The 17,896-nt window shown below is 40.1% G+C and overlaps 1 protein-coding gene across 2 annotated transcripts in view; it reads left to right on the forward strand.

The window, feature by feature from the left end:
• The window catches only part of wdpcp (WD repeat containing planar cell polarity effector), a 50,219-nt gene that overhangs the window by 20,418 nt on the left and 11,905 nt on the right, over positions 1-17,896 (forward strand). For both annotated transcript variants that reach the window (XM_079459508.1, XM_079459509.1), the window contains 8 exons: positions 198-248; positions 2,177-2,247; positions 2,628-2,687; positions 3,188-3,302; positions 5,559-5,695; positions 8,704-8,895; positions 13,821-14,466; positions 17,633-17,821. In XM_079459508.1, coding sequence (XP_079315634.1) covers positions 198-248; positions 2,177-2,247; positions 2,628-2,687; positions 3,188-3,302; positions 5,559-5,695; positions 8,704-8,895; positions 13,821-14,466; positions 17,633-17,821 — 1,461 coding nt within the window. The remainder of the gene's footprint in view (positions 1-197; positions 249-2,176; positions 2,248-2,627; positions 2,688-3,187; positions 3,303-5,558; positions 5,696-8,703; positions 8,896-13,820; positions 14,467-17,632; positions 17,822-17,896) is intronic.

Consider the following 17,896-nt stretch of genomic DNA (forward strand, 5'->3'; position numbering starts at 1 on the left):
ACCTGCCTGTGTCAGTGTATGAGTCAGACTTTCCTTGTGATAAACACAGGCACACATAGGGTGATACGTCAACAGAGTCACCGTATGCAAAAAAGCAGACTTAAAGATGTGCAAACAAAGACTTTCACGTTTTGAAGAAGAAAAGGCAAGAAAATGGTTTGTTCTCACAGTTTTTTGTGTACTTCCTCTCTTTGCAGTGTGTCCTTCAGATCAGCATTACTACAATGAGAAACAGCAGTTTGCAGAAAGTAAGTAATCCATCATCAAAACAATTAACCTTGATGTCAATGAGCGAATTGGCTCATTATTTAACAACGTTGATTTGCATGTTGCCAATGCAACTCTCATCCCGTCCGTAATTTAAATTTGACCTAAGATGCCTGGGAAAATAAAGTCTCCCATTAGCGCAAATCCGATATATTAAACGTCGCTCCATTTGATTGATGTTAAAAGTCATTGTAATGATATTCTGCAACATATGGACAACTCCGCTGTAATTGTGTTCAATTGATTTGTCAGTTGTCACTTTAATTGATTTATCCTGTTTAATTAAAGGAATAGTTCACCTGAAAATTAAAATTCTGTCATAATTTACTCACCCTCGTGTTGTTCCAAACCTGTTTAAATTATTTTGTTCTGCGGAACCCGAAGGAAGACATTCGAAAGAATGTCAGTAACCGAGCAGTTCTTGGTCACCATCGACTTGCACAGTAGGAAAAATAAGTACTATGAGAGTCAATGGGGGATGAGATCTGTTTGGTTACTGACATTCTTACAAATATCTTTCTTTGTGTTTGGCAGAACAAAGACATTTAATATAATTTAACCATGTTAAAATAACATTACATTTGTATTACCATGGACTGTGTCCCAAAATCATGGTAATGCCATAGTGCATTTTGGTACTTTTTTTGTAATGGTTGTGTTCTTTCCATGTGTTTTGTTTGGAACGCATCCTTCAGTTCACATTTAATCTTTGTGTTATTTAAAGTTTAGCTTCTCGCTGTCCATCTTACTATAGATAAAAACAGGACTAGTTGACTCCATCACATCATCATTCACTACCAGTGTGGCCAGTGTCGTCCCACCATAATGCCCAGTTGCCTCCTACCCGCTCACTCTGCTGGTGGGGTAACACCCGTCGCCGAGAGAAAAACACAAACAGCCTTATCAGGAGACACAGACCCGTCCCCCTCTCGCCCCCGTACTCCTTGTCGCCCTAATTTGCATTCATTTATTTCTGCATCCTCTCGCTCCTAAAAGCAGGAGACGTTTCTTAATAGTGTAAAAATAAGAAAAAAGCAGATTGGATATGATTGCGGAATCTTTACCAAAACAAATAACAGTCCTTCTCAATTTCCTTGGGTCCCTGTCCCGGATGAATGTATTAATGCATAAATGCAAACACATACTCGCAGATTGAACTCAGCCGAGAATTCTATTAACGTTTCTTTCTCTCTTTTTTCCCTTCGTTGGTTTGCTCCGGAGGGAAACAGGGACTGAGATCTAAGCGGAAATTTGGGGGGCTTTGTGAGCGGAACGAGGCATTTTGGAGTGCCGTATTTAATGTGTTTAATATGTTATGGTAACTTTGAGCTCTCCCCTTGGGTGGCTGTGCCAACTCGGGGAGCTCTGATTGAATGAGACCGCGGCGTTACACTGAATTTAGCCTATATTGGCCTATTAGTTAATATTTCCTTTAAATCCCTACTGTCTGCCACTCTAGAGGAATATAAAGATACATTTCAATTATTATAATGAAGACTTATTTTTAAAGATAAATTTCTTTTAATATATATATCAACTTTTGACTATAGATTAAAAAAATTGTTTTCCTGAAGAAACCACATTAAATGTTAAGGGCACTCTCTGTAGTGTCATCAAATAGAAAACTTTGTTATTCTTATAAAAAACTTCAGATTTATTTGTATAAACCCTGTGTGTTCGTACCCAACTTATCAGCAGGTTTAAAACGAGTGGATTTAATTCTCGAGCTGTCAGCTCTGATTCATTTCTATGGTGACCTCTGGTGGAGCTATATTTCAGGGTCAATCCCTTATGGTCTTAAAACTCTCACAAACATAAAAAAACATTCTTAGTTTTTGTCTTTTATTCTTTCTCTTCGCCTCGATGACGTCATGTTTCATACCTGTGCCTCTCTCCCTCTGTCACTCAGGTCGGGGTTACCCGTGGTTCCTTAGTAACCGTCGTCCAGAGAAGCTGCGTGATGCCCTAAAGGAACTAGAGGTATTTGTTTACATTTCCTGCAGTCCGATTAACAAATAGGAGCATTCTTTCACTCTCTCTCCTTCCTTTCATAAGGAAAGAGAAAATCCCTCGACCTCTCCCTCTCAGCACCTGTGTGGGTGCTTCTCTGTCATCGTGGGGGATATTTGAGGGAGATGATTGGGACCGTGAGCTGGCGCTCTCTCTCTTTCTCTGCCTCTGGCTCTCTCACACAAACCTAGCTTTGTTCAGTCCAACTAATGCTCATTTTTGTTGCCTCTCTGTATCTGAAACTGGAAACATCCTTCTAAACCTGACCCTAAAACGCCCTGACAGCATCTTATTTTTCACTATGCTGAGCAGGATACAAAATTCTCTCTCTCTCTCCTCTCTCTCTGCAGGAGCTGCTGCAGTCAAGTCCGATTGTGAGTGTTCGATGGAGAGCTAAGCAGTGCTGTCAGGTAACGTACCCATCATGCATCAGGCCTACTGATAATGAATTGGCTCATGGAGAAGAGGTCAGGCAGTATGGGCATATGTAGATATGTATTTTTGTCAAGTACTCTCAGAGATAAAAACAAATATTCCCTTTCCAGACACATCAGCTATATGCCTAGATGTTTTTCATTTAGATTTTTTTTGGAGACACACTTGCACTCCTCCTTACACGTATCTGGAGAGCGAAAGCGCTTGATTTCAGGCATTTTGAAAGGTCAGGGAGACCAAACATTGTTCGATTTTTGTTTGGTGCTTGGTGATGGTCTTTCCCGCCCAGAAGCAGAGTTTGATTAGACTCTGTGACCTTTATCGTTAGATTCACGTGATACAGAGATTAATTTCCCTCTTTGGACAGTTTATTTCAGACAGAATTTGATCATTCTATCATATTTGCAGAATGTTTTTTCAAAATTTACCATACAGAGACATTTTGTTGTTGATAACTGTGTGAATGTGTGTGTAGATGCTGCTTAGATCAGGTGTATTGGTGACCCTCATCCTGGGTGGAGCTCATGTTGAACGGGTGGCCATTGACAGAACGCTAGTGGGACGACTTCCTGCTGACACCATCAGTGATGGTGAGTAAATGCGCATGCTACCATCCCTCTCCTCTCTTTTCTTGCAGTTACAACCACTGCTCATTTTCCCAGCATGCGCCTGGGCGGCATGCACACCCACAGGTCATGAACCGCCGTCCCTTCTGTTTCTCCCTCTTTCCTCATTCCCAGAGGAAGTTAGAGGCTTGGCCACATGCACGCTAGCATGCACAGGTTGCTCCTTCCTCGTGACTCAATCTCGAGGGGATCTGGTATTACTCCGTGTCTTATTTCAGTTTTTTGAAATTGGACACTGTCCCAAATCTGCTAATTATTTTCTCATATCATTTATTGTTTAGAGATTATATGGCTAAAACCCTGTCTGCCAGGTCTCTAGATACCTGACAAACCTCTCTGTCCCTCTCTCTCTCTCTCTCTCTCTCTTGTCAACCCACCCGTCCCTTTCCCAGTAGCCCCCTATAGAGTGCCATTCAGGCCCCCAGAGCCCCTAATTACCAGAGTAATTATGTGTGTGTGTGTGCGGGAAAGAGAGAGAGAGAGAGAGAGAGAGAGAGAGTGTGTGTGTTGGGGGGTGCCAGGAGGGCTTATACATCTGTCACTTATTCAGTTAGTTTCAAACTGACCTGTTTTTGCCTCGGCAACGTCATCAGTATTATAATACATAAAGACAACATTTGAAGAAAGTTTTGCCAACTTTCTCACTAAAGGACATGAACGCCAGACATCCGTAATCAATCATTAATAACTTAAATTTCATTGCTGTTGTGTGGCTGATTTGACAGATTAAGAAGATCTTACCGACAATTTTGGAATGTAAATAAACAACAAAATAAGAACTCTATAAATCCTATTAAGGAATAATAATGATGAAATTACCAATAAATGAAGATAAGAAAATTATCCATCATCAAAATGTTTCTTCCTTTTGTTAAACAATGTATTCATTTTTCTTTATGTGAATTAACTGCAGAACAGCTTTCAGACACTGCGGTTTTTAAAGACCGTAGTATTTGCTCTTTAAGCAGATTTAAGGGAATTTATTGATTCCTGATCCTGATCCATCCAAAACCTGTTTACCAGCTGTTGGACAGAAATTTGGGATTTTTTAGGAAGGATTATAATTGAGTCTTCCCTTTAATTTGACCATGATTACTGAACCTGCAATACACAGTATGTGGAATTTCTTTAATCTTTTAAAAGCATGCTTTGCATTTATATATGTCTGTAAATAATCTGTGTCATTTTAGCAAAGATGAGCATTAACATTTAACATTTCCAAATCCCTCTCAAAGTGGCTAAACTAAATATTTATATAATAAAAAAATAGTCTTTTAACTAATTTCTAAAACTACTATAAGGATCGACTTTCTTTTCCACCGAACACACAGTTTTCACAAGATAACTCTAGTGAATCTGTATATTTACTTTAACACATTAAATCATAATTGAATGTAAATGTTTTCCTCGAAGACTTGCTAAAATAACATTTTCAAATGACCGTATGTAAAGCGCTCTTAGGTTATGCCTGATAATTTGGGGAAGGGCCTTGTTTAACACGCTATTCATTTCAAATGAGCTTCATGTTTTTATGCTTAAATGTGTGATGATTCGTTGTAGAAGAACATGTATTCCGTCTCTAATTGCTGTAGAGGTTTGGAATTCCAGCTCTAAAATCATCCTCTGCTAAAAGCGATTCTGTGAAAGACTGTGTTAGTTTTTTCCAACATTTAATTGGTTTCATAAACACATTAATTTTTAGGATGGGAAGGTTAATTGCTAATCACAGTGTGGAGACAGCTTGTCAACAGTTTCAATGTGTAACATGAAAGCTGCATCGCCAATAGGCTTTTTAGAGTCTGTTTTTCTCCCAAACTCTCTCTTTGTGGCCTCTTATCAGAAGAATGTATTATTCTGATTCCAGTATGTAGTATACAGTAAAATAAATTCGATATGTACATTTTCTTGTGTGTATGAATCAGGTTTTATCTTTTGGGGACCAAAAACCTGACATTATAGGGACCAGCCAATAGTCCCAAGGATGAAAATGGATTAATAAACAAGTTAAAAATGTCCTAATGTACAGTCAATCTAAAAAGGTTTGACCGAAGGTTCAGGTGTAAAGGAAAGGGGACACCAAAAATGGGTTATTTGACCATTACATCAGTAGTAAAAACTAGAATTAAAAAAACTAGTTTATTTTAGAATTTTTGGAATCTGTCTTTATTGTCTCCGGAGGTCATGGGAATCTTGACCTCTGACCTTGCTCTGCGTTTTCAGCGGTGATCGGAGATCGCTTCCTGCTGTTCTCGTTGATGGAGAGGAGTCAGGTGTGTCAGGTGTACCTGAACAGGAAGAACCAGAGCTCGCCTGAGCTAGCAAGACACATGGAGAAACTCACAGCGGCAGAGATTAAGGTGACACACACATGCGTCCAGATACTATACCAATCACACACATACACACACTTTTATTGAACAAATGCCCAAAGACATACAAGTATGCACTCTTCAATAGGCACATTAGCACATTTTAAGGGGAATGGCAGAACTGCCTCTTTTACTTTCAATTAAAAAGCTTTAATGAGGCTGGTCTGGCTCTTTCCAGAGGGCTTTTAGCTGTAATAATTGCCTGGCTTTACTTGCTTTCTTTTACCGCTGGGACAAGTAACACTATGATTACTGGAGCTCCTCTCTAATGCACACCTGTGGGGAACATCAGGTCCAAACACACAGCACTCCACTCATTATAAAGAGATCAAATCCTTCATGACAGTATGTCTGTATTAAAGGTCCAAAATTAACATTTTGCCACACTTGCCAATGGCAGGTTGATGTAGAAAATTGTACTACACATCAATACGGTATTTCTTACTGGCCATCAATATTAGGTGTATTTTACTTTATAAAGTAAATTGTTTTTTTCAGGAATACAATTTTGCTGTATATTAAATAATATTTGTCTCAATAGATGCAAAGATACATCATGATTATGTATTAGTTTTTTTATTTTGGTGGCTTATTGTGAGGAATAATTAATGTATACATGGCCAAATGGAAATCTTTGTTTCATCCAGAATAAATGTTTGTGTTTACATGATATATGTCCGTGTGCTGTAGATATGTATTTTGTATTGTTTTAACACAACCACGTACACATACAGTATATTTGCATGTATATATAAAAAAAATTATAATGTATAAATATACATTTTTTACATATTTTTTTCTTAAATATTTACATGAAAGTGTGTGGGTTTATGAATACAAAGTTATTATGCACAGTACACGAACATTTATTATTTTGACACATGGATGCAATTAATCATTTAACAACCCTACTTAATATGTTTGTTACTAACAACACAAATATAAATACTAATAGTTGCACAAGAATTTGTTTTCAAGGTTCTTGTTACATTGTTTCACTGGGGGCATTTTTCTATTATTATGTAATAGTTGTTATGGGTCAGTAATGATCCAAATATAGATTAATATATGCATATATATATATATATATATATATATATATAATGGCAGATGACAGATATGTTCAGATTGACAGGGCCATTATTATTATTTTGTTATTAAAATATAGTAGTGGGATTTCAGCAAAGGATGAAGGATTGGAGGATGGGGTCAAGTTCGTCCCCTCCTCTTAAAGGGCAAAGGAAGGTGATCGCTCCATTCTCATCCCATTCATTCTCTGTCTTTATAACGCAACTTGTCTTAAATTCAAAACTGAATTTTAGCGAAGAAAAAAAATCTTCCTTCTCTTTTTGAAAGCATTAACCTCATTTTAATGGGCCGGAGACCAAGTGTGTAGAGATCACAATTTGGATGGGTCTGATTATGGACTAAACACAATACATAAATACATCAGGCTCTTAACACCCTCCGCACCCGAACATTATCGCATTACTGGCGCGCTTTGTTGCGACAGCAGCCCGAGTATGAAAGCAATCTCTCCTGCGGTGTAGCTGGCTCCAGCGGCATGGCTCTGATAAGCGGGGACCGTATAGCCCACCCCAAAAAACCCTACCCTGCCCTTCTTCCCGACGCCACCCCCGCCCAGCCCGGCTGTCCCCATCCACTGCCTGCTCCACTGGACTAAGCTTTGAGCCTAATCCTCCAGAAAGAAGGTTTGATTATTGCTGACCAGCAAGCACGGGCAAGATGGGGAATCAAGTTTTGGGGGAGGGCAAAATAAAACCGAGAGATGTATTTTGTTTTGTTTTCTCACAGCTTGAATTGGTTTACTTTAAAATAATGTAAATTACACTAATACATTAACACAGTAAATTATATTTTCATTTGTTTACTATAAATATGTCCTGCATGTGATTCAAAGTAAAGTTCAAGGTGAATGATGTTATGGCCACGCTGTGGTACCTTCCTGGTCCTGCCTATTGTTCACAGATAGAGTTGTTGACATAAAGAAGAGACTCTGTGTTTGTTCTGTTGATAAGCCTATTCAGAATAAAATATCTGGAAATATACTTGCTATTATGCTGTGTGAATAGGCACATATCATATTTTCGTGCCATTTATTCATATTGAAGGGTGCATTAATGGTATAAAGATAAAAAGGTTTAATACCTCGGCCCAGAACTGCTGAAATAGCACACGATGAGCTGCCCCAGATATGAAATGGAGTTTATTGCAGTGAAACAGAGGTGCCGTATACTGCAGTGGGCGAGAGTATTGATCCACTCCATTGTTGTTATTTTCATACCAAAATAGATACAAATTTGATTTCCTTAAAGGAAACTTGTTTAGAATTACTCAATAATGATGTGTATGTGTAAGTCTAGACAGTATTGCGCTATTAAAGTTTTTTATTCAGCGATAGCCCCATCAGCAGAATAGCAGGTGTGTCTCAATCAGGCGTGTCTCATTTTAATGTCATTTGGCAGTCAGACTTAGTCAGCAGTAAAATACAGATGAGCTTTAATTACTGTAGAACTCTGTAATTTTTGTGATTTTTGCTGCCATCATTTGTTATGTGTTTTTGAGGTGGATTGAGTAGACGACACCGGGGCTTGTTGTCACAAATGTTATATCAAGTAAAAATCTTTGTAATAAAAAAACTTCTCATCCCAGTTTAGCCTTTCCCACTCTGGTAGGAACATGAGTCCTAAATCTAAGAAAAAATGTGAAGACACCTTAGAGATCTCATTAGCAGTCTGTCTTAAGTCACACAAAAAAAAACTTTCGAACACCCTTGAAAAATGCCGAACAAATGCATCTATTTCCAATGAATCCTTTAAAACCCCAACAGCAAACCCAGTACACTGCTGCCCAAAACAGCTCGGCCCACATTAGCAAAACGGCAATCTACCGTAATGTGTTGTGTGCAGGCATGTTTTATAGATCTTTTATGGGTCAGGTATCTGATACCTTTACACTGCCTGTTCTGCACCCAGGTTTCAGTAGTGGATGTGCCAGGCGGAGGCCGCCGCGCTGAACGCCGGATGGGGCTGAACCAAGCTCAAGATGTGGCCGTGTGCTGGTGGCCGCTTTGTCAGGAGGACGTTAGACCTTGGTCTCCCATTCCTAGTGCGGTGGACCGAGCCAACCTGGTGCTGCTTGCTTGCTCAGATACTCCTGGGCTTACGGTAAGCTGATAAACACAGGCACATGTGTTTCTTCAGGGCTGGCCTTGCGCTTCTTTCCACACTGTTTCTTGGGTAAATTAGGTGAGAGTGATGTACCCATGATACAGAAAAAAAAAAGAGAAGTGTTATGGACAAACACAAACTTGAAGGTCAATTAATAACCAAGCATTGACCTTCTAAATAATACACGTTGTTTTAATAATGCCCTCGCAATGCTCTGCTGCTCAAGGCTTTAGACAGACTCTTTGCCTTTTTCGGTCAAGTCCTTTTGTACCATTTTACCTTTCTCTTCTGCCATGCTTTACCAGTCACCATTGTGTTTTTGTTAATGAGCTGCTGTTACGTGCAGACTGTTCACTTGAACTTGTTATATATGTGAACCTTTGACCTTTCTTCTCCCTCTCTGTCTCCGCAAGATGTAAACACTGGTCCAGAAGCACTTCTGGTTTATTTCTTTTAATCTTACATATATAATAACCACCTTAAAGAAATGCATTTAACACTTTGATTCAGTTATAAATGTTTTGTTGGTTGTATTAAGTTCTAACATCTGTGCAATGTTAAAGATACTGTAACAGGACCAGCATTGAACCCTACTTGGACCTGCGTTTTTTACGTTTTCTGAAGTGGTCTATAGCTTACTATAGCTGGTCTTTCGGTCTCCATTAAACGAACAGTTATGAAGCAGCAAGATAAATGTAAGATGGATTTGTTTCTTGATTCCCGACATAATTAGGTTAGCAGGGATTTGTAATCGGAACTCTGGGAGCTTTCATATATGGAGATTTCGTGTACCATCACAAGCAGGTCTATGTTCACATTTTTCATGTTTCTTCAATCTACCATTTAAAACAGCAAATTCTGTGATTTGTTGTCTTTTTAGTAGGCTAGTTGTTAAAGGCTGCATTCAGGCACGGAGTTCGATGATAAAAAAAATGTGAGAAATTCTCAGAAGTTCTTAATTTCTCCGTTGCTGCATGCTTTCGCTTTCCTGCCTCTCAGCAGCAGTTTAATGGCAATGATTCAAAAATCAGTAAGCGATGCTTAATCTCAGACATTGCACTTTGGTTTTAAACATATGTAAAGTCTACGCTCGTGAGGCAGGGGATGAGAGACCCGAGCGAACGGAGCAGTGTTTCCAATTGCAAATGAAAACAAACAGGGGTGGAAAATGCTAAATAAAAAAATTAAGGGGGGAGGGCAGCGTGGAGCGACATTGGATTGCTCTAGTTGGAAATTAACCGTGGATTTATCCGAGGCCTTCACATATTTATGCTCTCTCTCTCTCTCTCTCTCTCTCTCTCATTTTTCTATGGTTAAAAAACATTAAAGTGTCTCTCGCCTTCATCGTTTCTAATTAAAGTGTTTGTTGTCATTTTCAGATCCGTGGTGTGAAATCAAGCTAGCAGTTTACGTAAGACGCGAGCGGTGAATCAAACGGTTCGCTCGGCGCACAGACACACACTTCAATCAATTCTGCCTCATATATATGTTCCCTTTGTTAAGTTAGCTATCTGCATGCTAAACCCATTTTCTGCTTAGTCTTCAGCATTTAAAAAGTGCGCTTTCTTTCCCTATGTGGTCTTAATTCTTACCCCTCGCAGATAAGCGCTGCCAAGAGACACGCAGCCAAAACACTCACACACACACACACTTATTTATGCAAACGTTTAACGTTTTTAATCAATTCCCCTGTTCCTGGAATTTAATGATTTGTGATAAAAATATTTTTTATTTATACACTTATTTTGCTTTTTGAGGTGGTAGTGGTTGTTGTGTTTTGATATTTATTTATATATTTATTTTGAATAGTTGTTTTGCATATTGGGTCGGTTGTTGTATTTTCCGTAAGCATTAGATGTTGTTGAATATCCTGTTATCTCTCTCGAAACACTTCTCTTTTCATTCGTTTGATCTGCATATTTACTAGACGCCCGTACTCTGTTTATGAATCGCCACATTTACTGTGTCTAAACTATACGCATCTCATTTTTGCTCTTGCTGAGTGAAATGATGTTGTTTAAATTAATTTAAACTAGTACTCTGTATCGTAAAAAGTTTAAAAAGAAGTCACATGTGGAACAGGAAGGCTCTTTTTAAGGAAATATACAGGAAAGTGAAGGGCGCATCATGAATTGATTTTTGGTGCCTCGAGTTAGTCAAACTTTTTCAAAGTCAAAAGTTGTTGATATGTAAATCTTTAATAAAGTAATAAATAATGATTTCATTTTCATTCCCTTTTTACTAGCAGGTGAAACTATGAGCTTTGTAATCTGTAAAATTAGCAATCAAGCTTTCTTGGTTACTAAAACATTTGAAATGTTAATATTTGAAACATAATTGTATGCAAAAATATTCACTTTTGTTTGAACTTTTATGAAATGGCTTTAATGAAACTGGTCAGACAGCCATACTTTACTCTGTCACTGGCCTTTTTTTAGGTTATAATCTTTTGTATTTTTGTGTTGGAGAAGTCTAATTATTTCAAATACCACTTCTACAATTCTTACCACTTTGAATGTGTATTTTCTGTATATGTGATATTTGTGGATATCTGATATGATTCTGGTTCATGTTATATAAAGAGAACCGGTCCGGGTGGAATTTGATTTCCCGGGTTAAATTCTTTGGCATGTGCAGGTGCATCAGAGCGAATGCTTCTGTGTTGATTTCATGCCACAGCGGCCCGACAAGCATCTGAGAGGCACACACACTCGCACACACCAGAAGACTAGAGACTCAGCAGCAAGAACTTTCCTAGATTGCCTTCATCATCATCTCTCTCTCCCTTTCTTTCTCTCCCACCGTCTCTTTCTCTCTCTCTCACACACACACTGTTTGCTCCCTGAGCTGGAAAATTGGCTCAAAGCGCTCTACTGCTGTGAACAAGGCCTGCTGCTCAGCTGGACCTCTCTGGGTTTATCTTTCAAGCTGCAAAAGAAAGTCCAGAGAGGAGAAGAAAAGAAAGAATAGTTTTGACCAGTGACTGAAACCAATAACTAACAGAGACTCACTTACCACTGTTCCCCCTCTTTCTCGCTTTCTTGCTCTCCTTTGCACCCCCACACCTCCCCGAGATGCCGTTTGTCTTTGTGAAATTGAATCTGTCATTGTTTCAACAGCAGCTGTGGGATTTGCTATGTTTGTGTGTGTGAATGCAGGTCTTAAGGAGGATCACTCTGTGAAGATGTTAAAACCTTTGTGACGGGCGGGAGAAAGACACTCGAAATGTCCCCCAGTGCCGAGGCAAACACACGGCCTCTCCACCAGCTCGCCTTCATTTCTTCACCTTTTTGTTTAGTGTTACCGTGGTAAAGAGCTTAGCGCTTACTCTCTATGGCTATCCCTAACTACTAAACCGGATAAACAAGTGTGAGGATTGTGTCATTTCTTGGTAGTTCCTGATGGTCTGTTTTGTGATTTTACATGCACAATAAAGCACGGCATTGTTTGGTATGATAGCGTTTAAGGGTGTGTATTATTAGCGAGAGTATGTGCTTAAAGGCTTATTTTACCCCAAAATAGAAATTCTGTAATACTTTTTCATCCTTTATGGTTTCGAACCCATCTGTCTTCTGTGGAAAATGAGAATACATTGTATAGCATCTTGAAGCTGAAGTGAATGACAGGCTCTAACATTATGCCTGAACAAGACGAATTTTCAGTGCGCTGTCCCTTTAAGAGTCACCTAGCGCCACCTAGCCATTCTGAGTGGCTATTAGTAAAGCATCAACCCTGTGAGTTGACCATCTTAAAATGGCCCGGCAAAGGTGTTAACCCCTATCTTGGTTTTGTAGCCCCATGGGGTCCGTGTGGCTTGTACATTAAAATAGTATTAGTCTGAGCAGTAGTTGGGCGTTGGTCTTTGCTAGTATGGTCAGTGGGGTGTTGGTTCTGAGCCCGGGCCCAGCTGTGGACAGGCCCAGAGCGGGGGCCTCTGTGGCTGGGGCAGGTGTGTCTCAGCAGGGCCTGGCTCTGTGGAGATCTGGCACTCTTCCGGATCTTCCCTCTGTGCTGTCAGCACAACTCCTCCCGCCCCTCTCGCTAAACCCCTCTCACCCCCTGGGGTGCAGCGGGAGTCGGCCCAGGGGGGATTACAGCTAAAAAAAAGACAAAAACTCATCCCCTGCTTCCACAGAAACCATCCGCAACCCGCTTAACTCGGTCTCCTACTCTGGCGCACGCGTCACAGTTCTGTGCCAGTCCATCTCCCTCTTTCTGTCTTTCTGACTCTCCACCTCACCATCTGCACCACAAACACACGTACTACAGGTAAACTCAAACTTCCTGCGTGCTGCTGTCTGATAGGACACTTTTAAAGCTTTTTCTGGGCCCATTTTGAGGGTAAATCGGCGAACAAATTTGCTCAACATTTGTGTCGGGCTGTGATTTCTACTGTCTCAGGGCTGGAGTAAGTTTTGTTTGTGATGAGTAACTCATGCTGTATATTCACTTTAGTTCTAAATCTGTTAAGCATCTGCACTACCTCTTCGTCTTTCTCTGTTGTGCATTTCTTCACTTCTTTAAAGGAATAGGTCACCTAAATGGAAAACTCACACTCATGTATTGTGAAGCTTATGTAAATGATAACAGAATTTGGTGACAGAATCCCTTATTTCTGTGCCAGGACATGGCCGTCAACACATTAGGCCGTGCTGCTCATTCAGATGATATAAGTTTGAATTTGGCTCATGATATTACCTGAACACCTTATTTTCAGTTCTCTCACTGCTATAGTATTTATTATACAATAACATATTTATATGAATTTATGTGAAAGTTAATTAAATATAAAATAAATTGTTATATTCTAACCAAACACAGATCGGAAGTTAACTCTGGGCCAGTGCATACGTCCGATGAAACGTCTATTCTTGCTGTAATTTAATGAAACGTTTCCTGTAATCTTTGTTCTCTCTGTTTAGGTCTTGAGCTCTATCCGAACCGACAGAAACCCAATAGACTGCAGATTCAGCCTAACTCAACCCTACCAAATTCTCACTGTGGAACTGCACTACGAGGCCAATCACTCAGCGTCTGAGCTGCATGAGGAGGCCCAACCGCTTGATGTTCATACCTGTGTCTATGAATGTGCTCTTGGGCGTCTCCAGCATTTGTCCAGCACTCCTGTACCCCTCACTTCCAAACCCATAACCTGTCATTATGACCCATTAGAGCGCTGGGTTCTCCTGGGGCTTCAGGACTGCTCCGTGGTTCTTTTTGACAGACAGACAGGCCTCTCCCAGTGGGCCACCTGCTCCATGATGCCTTCTCTGCTAGCATGGCACCCTTCGGGAGGTTTGCTGATGGTGGGCGGAGGTCAAGGGGAGCTGCAGTGCTTTGACATGGGGCTGTCACCTCTCCCTTTGCAGATAGTGAGTGAGGAAAAGGCCCCTGATTCTCTAGGCCCCAGTCTTCAGCTGTCCCGGAACATGAAGATCTCTAGTGGTCTAGAGGGTATCCAATGGGCCTGCTCTCCGGTATCGCACAGAAATGAGGGTCTCGAAACCCATGATCTACTTCTGCTTTGGTTTCATGGAGGGCCACTTGCTACTCTGAGGCTTAGACTTGGTCAGTGGAACCTGTGTGTGTTTGTGTGTGTGTTGTCTGTCTGTCTGTGCATGTTTGTTTATATCTGTGTATGTCCTGGTAAACCCTACAGTTTGGGGACCAAATGTGACCCTTGACCACAAAACCAGTCATAAGTAGCACGGATGTATTTGTAGCAATAGCCAACAATTCATTGTATGGGCCAAAATTTGCGTTTTTCTTTTATGCCCAAAATCATTAGGATTCTAAGTAAGGCTTATGTTCCATAAAAATATTTTGTTGATTTCCTACCGTAAATATATAAAAACTTTATTTTTGTGGATTCAGCAAACCGCATCTCGCCCAAATATTGTCCTATCCTAACAAACCATACATTAATGGAAAAAAAAATTCAGGTGATGTGATGTGTAAATCTTATAATTGATTTCGCTGTCCAGGGTCACAAATCTCAAAGACAGTAATACTGGTCATTTTTGACCTTATGGGGACATTTTTTGGTCCCTATGAGGAAAACAGCTCAAACTAAATGATGTTTAAATCAACACACAAAATGTAAAGATGCAGAACGGTTTGTGTTACGGTTCGGTTTAGGGAAGGGTCAGGGATAGGAGATACAATATTTATTTTGTACATTATAAAATCTGTATATATTTCTTTGTTGATACAGATTTGGAACAACTCAAGTGTGAGTAAATGATGACAGAATTTCAAATATTTGGTGAACTGTCCCTTAAAAATAGATGGCACAAAACTTTAAGAGTAAATATTTTGTGGTTTTTAAGGTCCTACTTTGGTTTAGATTCAACTCCTTTTTCCCCCAAGCCAATAACTTTGTTATTCATTCACTTTCGGTTCAACTCCACCGGCTGCTTTCTATTTACACACAGCAACATTACACACTGCATGAAATGTAATTTTAAGGACATTGTAATAGTTACTCTTTAAAACGTTGCTTGTAAGCTTTTCTTAAAAAGCACTTTATGGTATGGTTTCCAAAGCAGTAAATTCCCTTCGGCATAAATATAGCCAATCAGATTAAATATAGCCAGATTGAGAAAGTTCTTGCTGTAATGTTGGGTGCCATGCATCAGACGGACTCTGGGCATGCCATCTGAGTGAGACTTCTTGAGCTCCTGTTGGGTTCATTCTAGAATTTTAAAAGCATACAGACATCTGAGGCAATGGAGTCCAAGTTGTCTGAGGTCACTCAATACTCACCCTTGGGCTGCCACCTCCAGGTGCATTCTGGGATGCATTTCTCCGATAAATCATTTACAGTGACTTGCTGTCCCTCAGGACACCAGATAAAGTTTGCCAATCAAAACCTGCCCAAAGTTTTATTTTGACTTTGGAACTGAACTGAATGTGACTCCCAGTGACTGTGCTGCTGTTGTTAACGGAAATCACCAGCAAGAGAAAGAGTACTAGAGAGAGGTAGAAAATACAAGAGAGAGGGAGAGAAACAGACAACAGTTCCCATTCCTCTGATCTTGTGCCAAGGTTTTGATGAAGAAAGCAAACGCGCATCCTTTCCAACTGATAATTCTGAGCGGCGAGTGAGCAGCTCTTGTTTGCCTGTTTATTTGTTTGCAAACGTGTTTGTTTGTTGGACTTGTCTTGCTCACGCGCACATATTTATTGACTTATATCACTAGAACTGCTACATGACGAAGCGAAGCGGACGCAGTGAGGATGAAAGAGCTGGCAGAGCTCCAGTCTTCCCAAGGAAGCGTCTCTTTCTTTTAGCTCCCTCTTCTCTTTCGCTCACCCGCCCTTCATTTTTTCCTCTCCTCTCTGAGTTATCTCATCTGGGCACGCATGCGGCGCAGGAGAGCTGCTGTACGGAGTGGATACAGGGGGCAGCTGGCCGGCACGCTCTGAGAAAGTGGAAAGAGAGAGAGAGAGAGAGAGAGAGAGAAACAAGATTAATGTAAAGGCAATTAGAAACAGAAGAGAAATTGCAGAGAGTTGCAGTTAGTAGTTTTTTGGTTGCATCACATAGGGTGTCCTGTTGGTTTTGGTTGTGTCAGAACAAGACAATATCTAAAAACATAAAAAAACTGGTTAAACATTAAGAAATCATTATTCTTGATAAAAATATTAATATTGATTTGATATTTCAGACAATCCTTTTTTTCTTTTACATCCTGGAAATTAAATGATCAACATAAAAAATTGTATCTGGGTAATGTTTGTCATCATAGTCTGAAAATATTTGTATGCGTATTTAGATTTTTGTGTCAGAATCAGTTTAACCACATCATAGAGTGTGTTTTTTTGTGGAAGAAGCACCGCGTGGTTTCTGTGGCTGTACTGAGGTCTGTTATTTCTCCCTGTACTCTGTTATTAGTCACATTAGTGGCTCTTCAGGGGTTTGCGGGAGGCGGCCTGTTAATTTCCCACATGCAGTTTTAATTGGACCCTCTCCGACCTCCCTTCCTAATTCAGTTACAAAAAACATGGTAGCCCTCGTGTCATTTTTCGCAAAATGGCGCCTTCTGTTCCCAGCATCCACAGGAGGTCATTTTTTTCTGAAAGTGGAGTTAGGTCAGGTTTTGTTAATAAGCACAATTTTGTAAAAATGTTCTTTAGTAAATTGTATTTTGTCATATTTTTACGCTCTATACGGCATGTTTTAAATCACCCACTGTACTCTTAAAGTTCATTCTCTACACTAACTGACAGCAGTATCCACACCAACGAGTACATTTAACCTGAATCGACTGCATTTGCTGTGCGTGTCACAGTTCACCAGACACACTCATTCACACCCCAAAACACACACACCTCTCAACAGTGCTCCAGGGAAACGTCACAGACTGAAGATCGATCCAAATGTCAATGCCAATCTTACAGAGCGTCGCCTCTAAAGATCTCCCACCTCATACGATCCAGAGCTTTCACAATCTCCTTCTCTCTGTTATTCTTAATTGTGTTTTTTTTATTACTCGAGGCAGCAGGAGAGATGTTGGTAAAGGTTGCGCGCTAGATTTAAACTTGCATTGACCATATAAGCACCACAGTTTAATGTGTCGTAGTACAATAGATGTATTTCATGCTATTTTTTACCTAGTATTACTGTATCAAGTATTGGCAAGTATTCAACTATGTAATAACTGCAAATCAAAATATAATTATGCACTGAACTTGCATGAGTCATGTTTCCTGCATTTCTTTCTTTGTCTAGGCGTGTTTAATGGAGGTCAGCTAGGCCCAGGTGATCTGGTACAGCACCGTTTGCGCTGTGGAGAGGTAGACGCGGCGCTGGGAATTCTGGGAAATATGGACTGGGCCATGATGGGAGCTGAATGCTACCGGTCACTTATATCCATCACAGATCACCTGCTGAGGAAACCGCTGGACCATCAGACTGAAGGTAAAGACCGACTCCAGACCTGTAGGCTTTGATATCTGAACAGAGACTAAGCCTAAATGTAACTAGTGACAGAAA

This window comes from Barbatula barbatula (genome assembly GCF_947034865.1).
Source record: "Barbatula barbatula genome assembly, chromosome: 6".
Taxonomy (NCBI): Eukaryota; Metazoa; Chordata; class Actinopteri; order Cypriniformes; family Nemacheilidae; genus Barbatula; species Barbatula barbatula.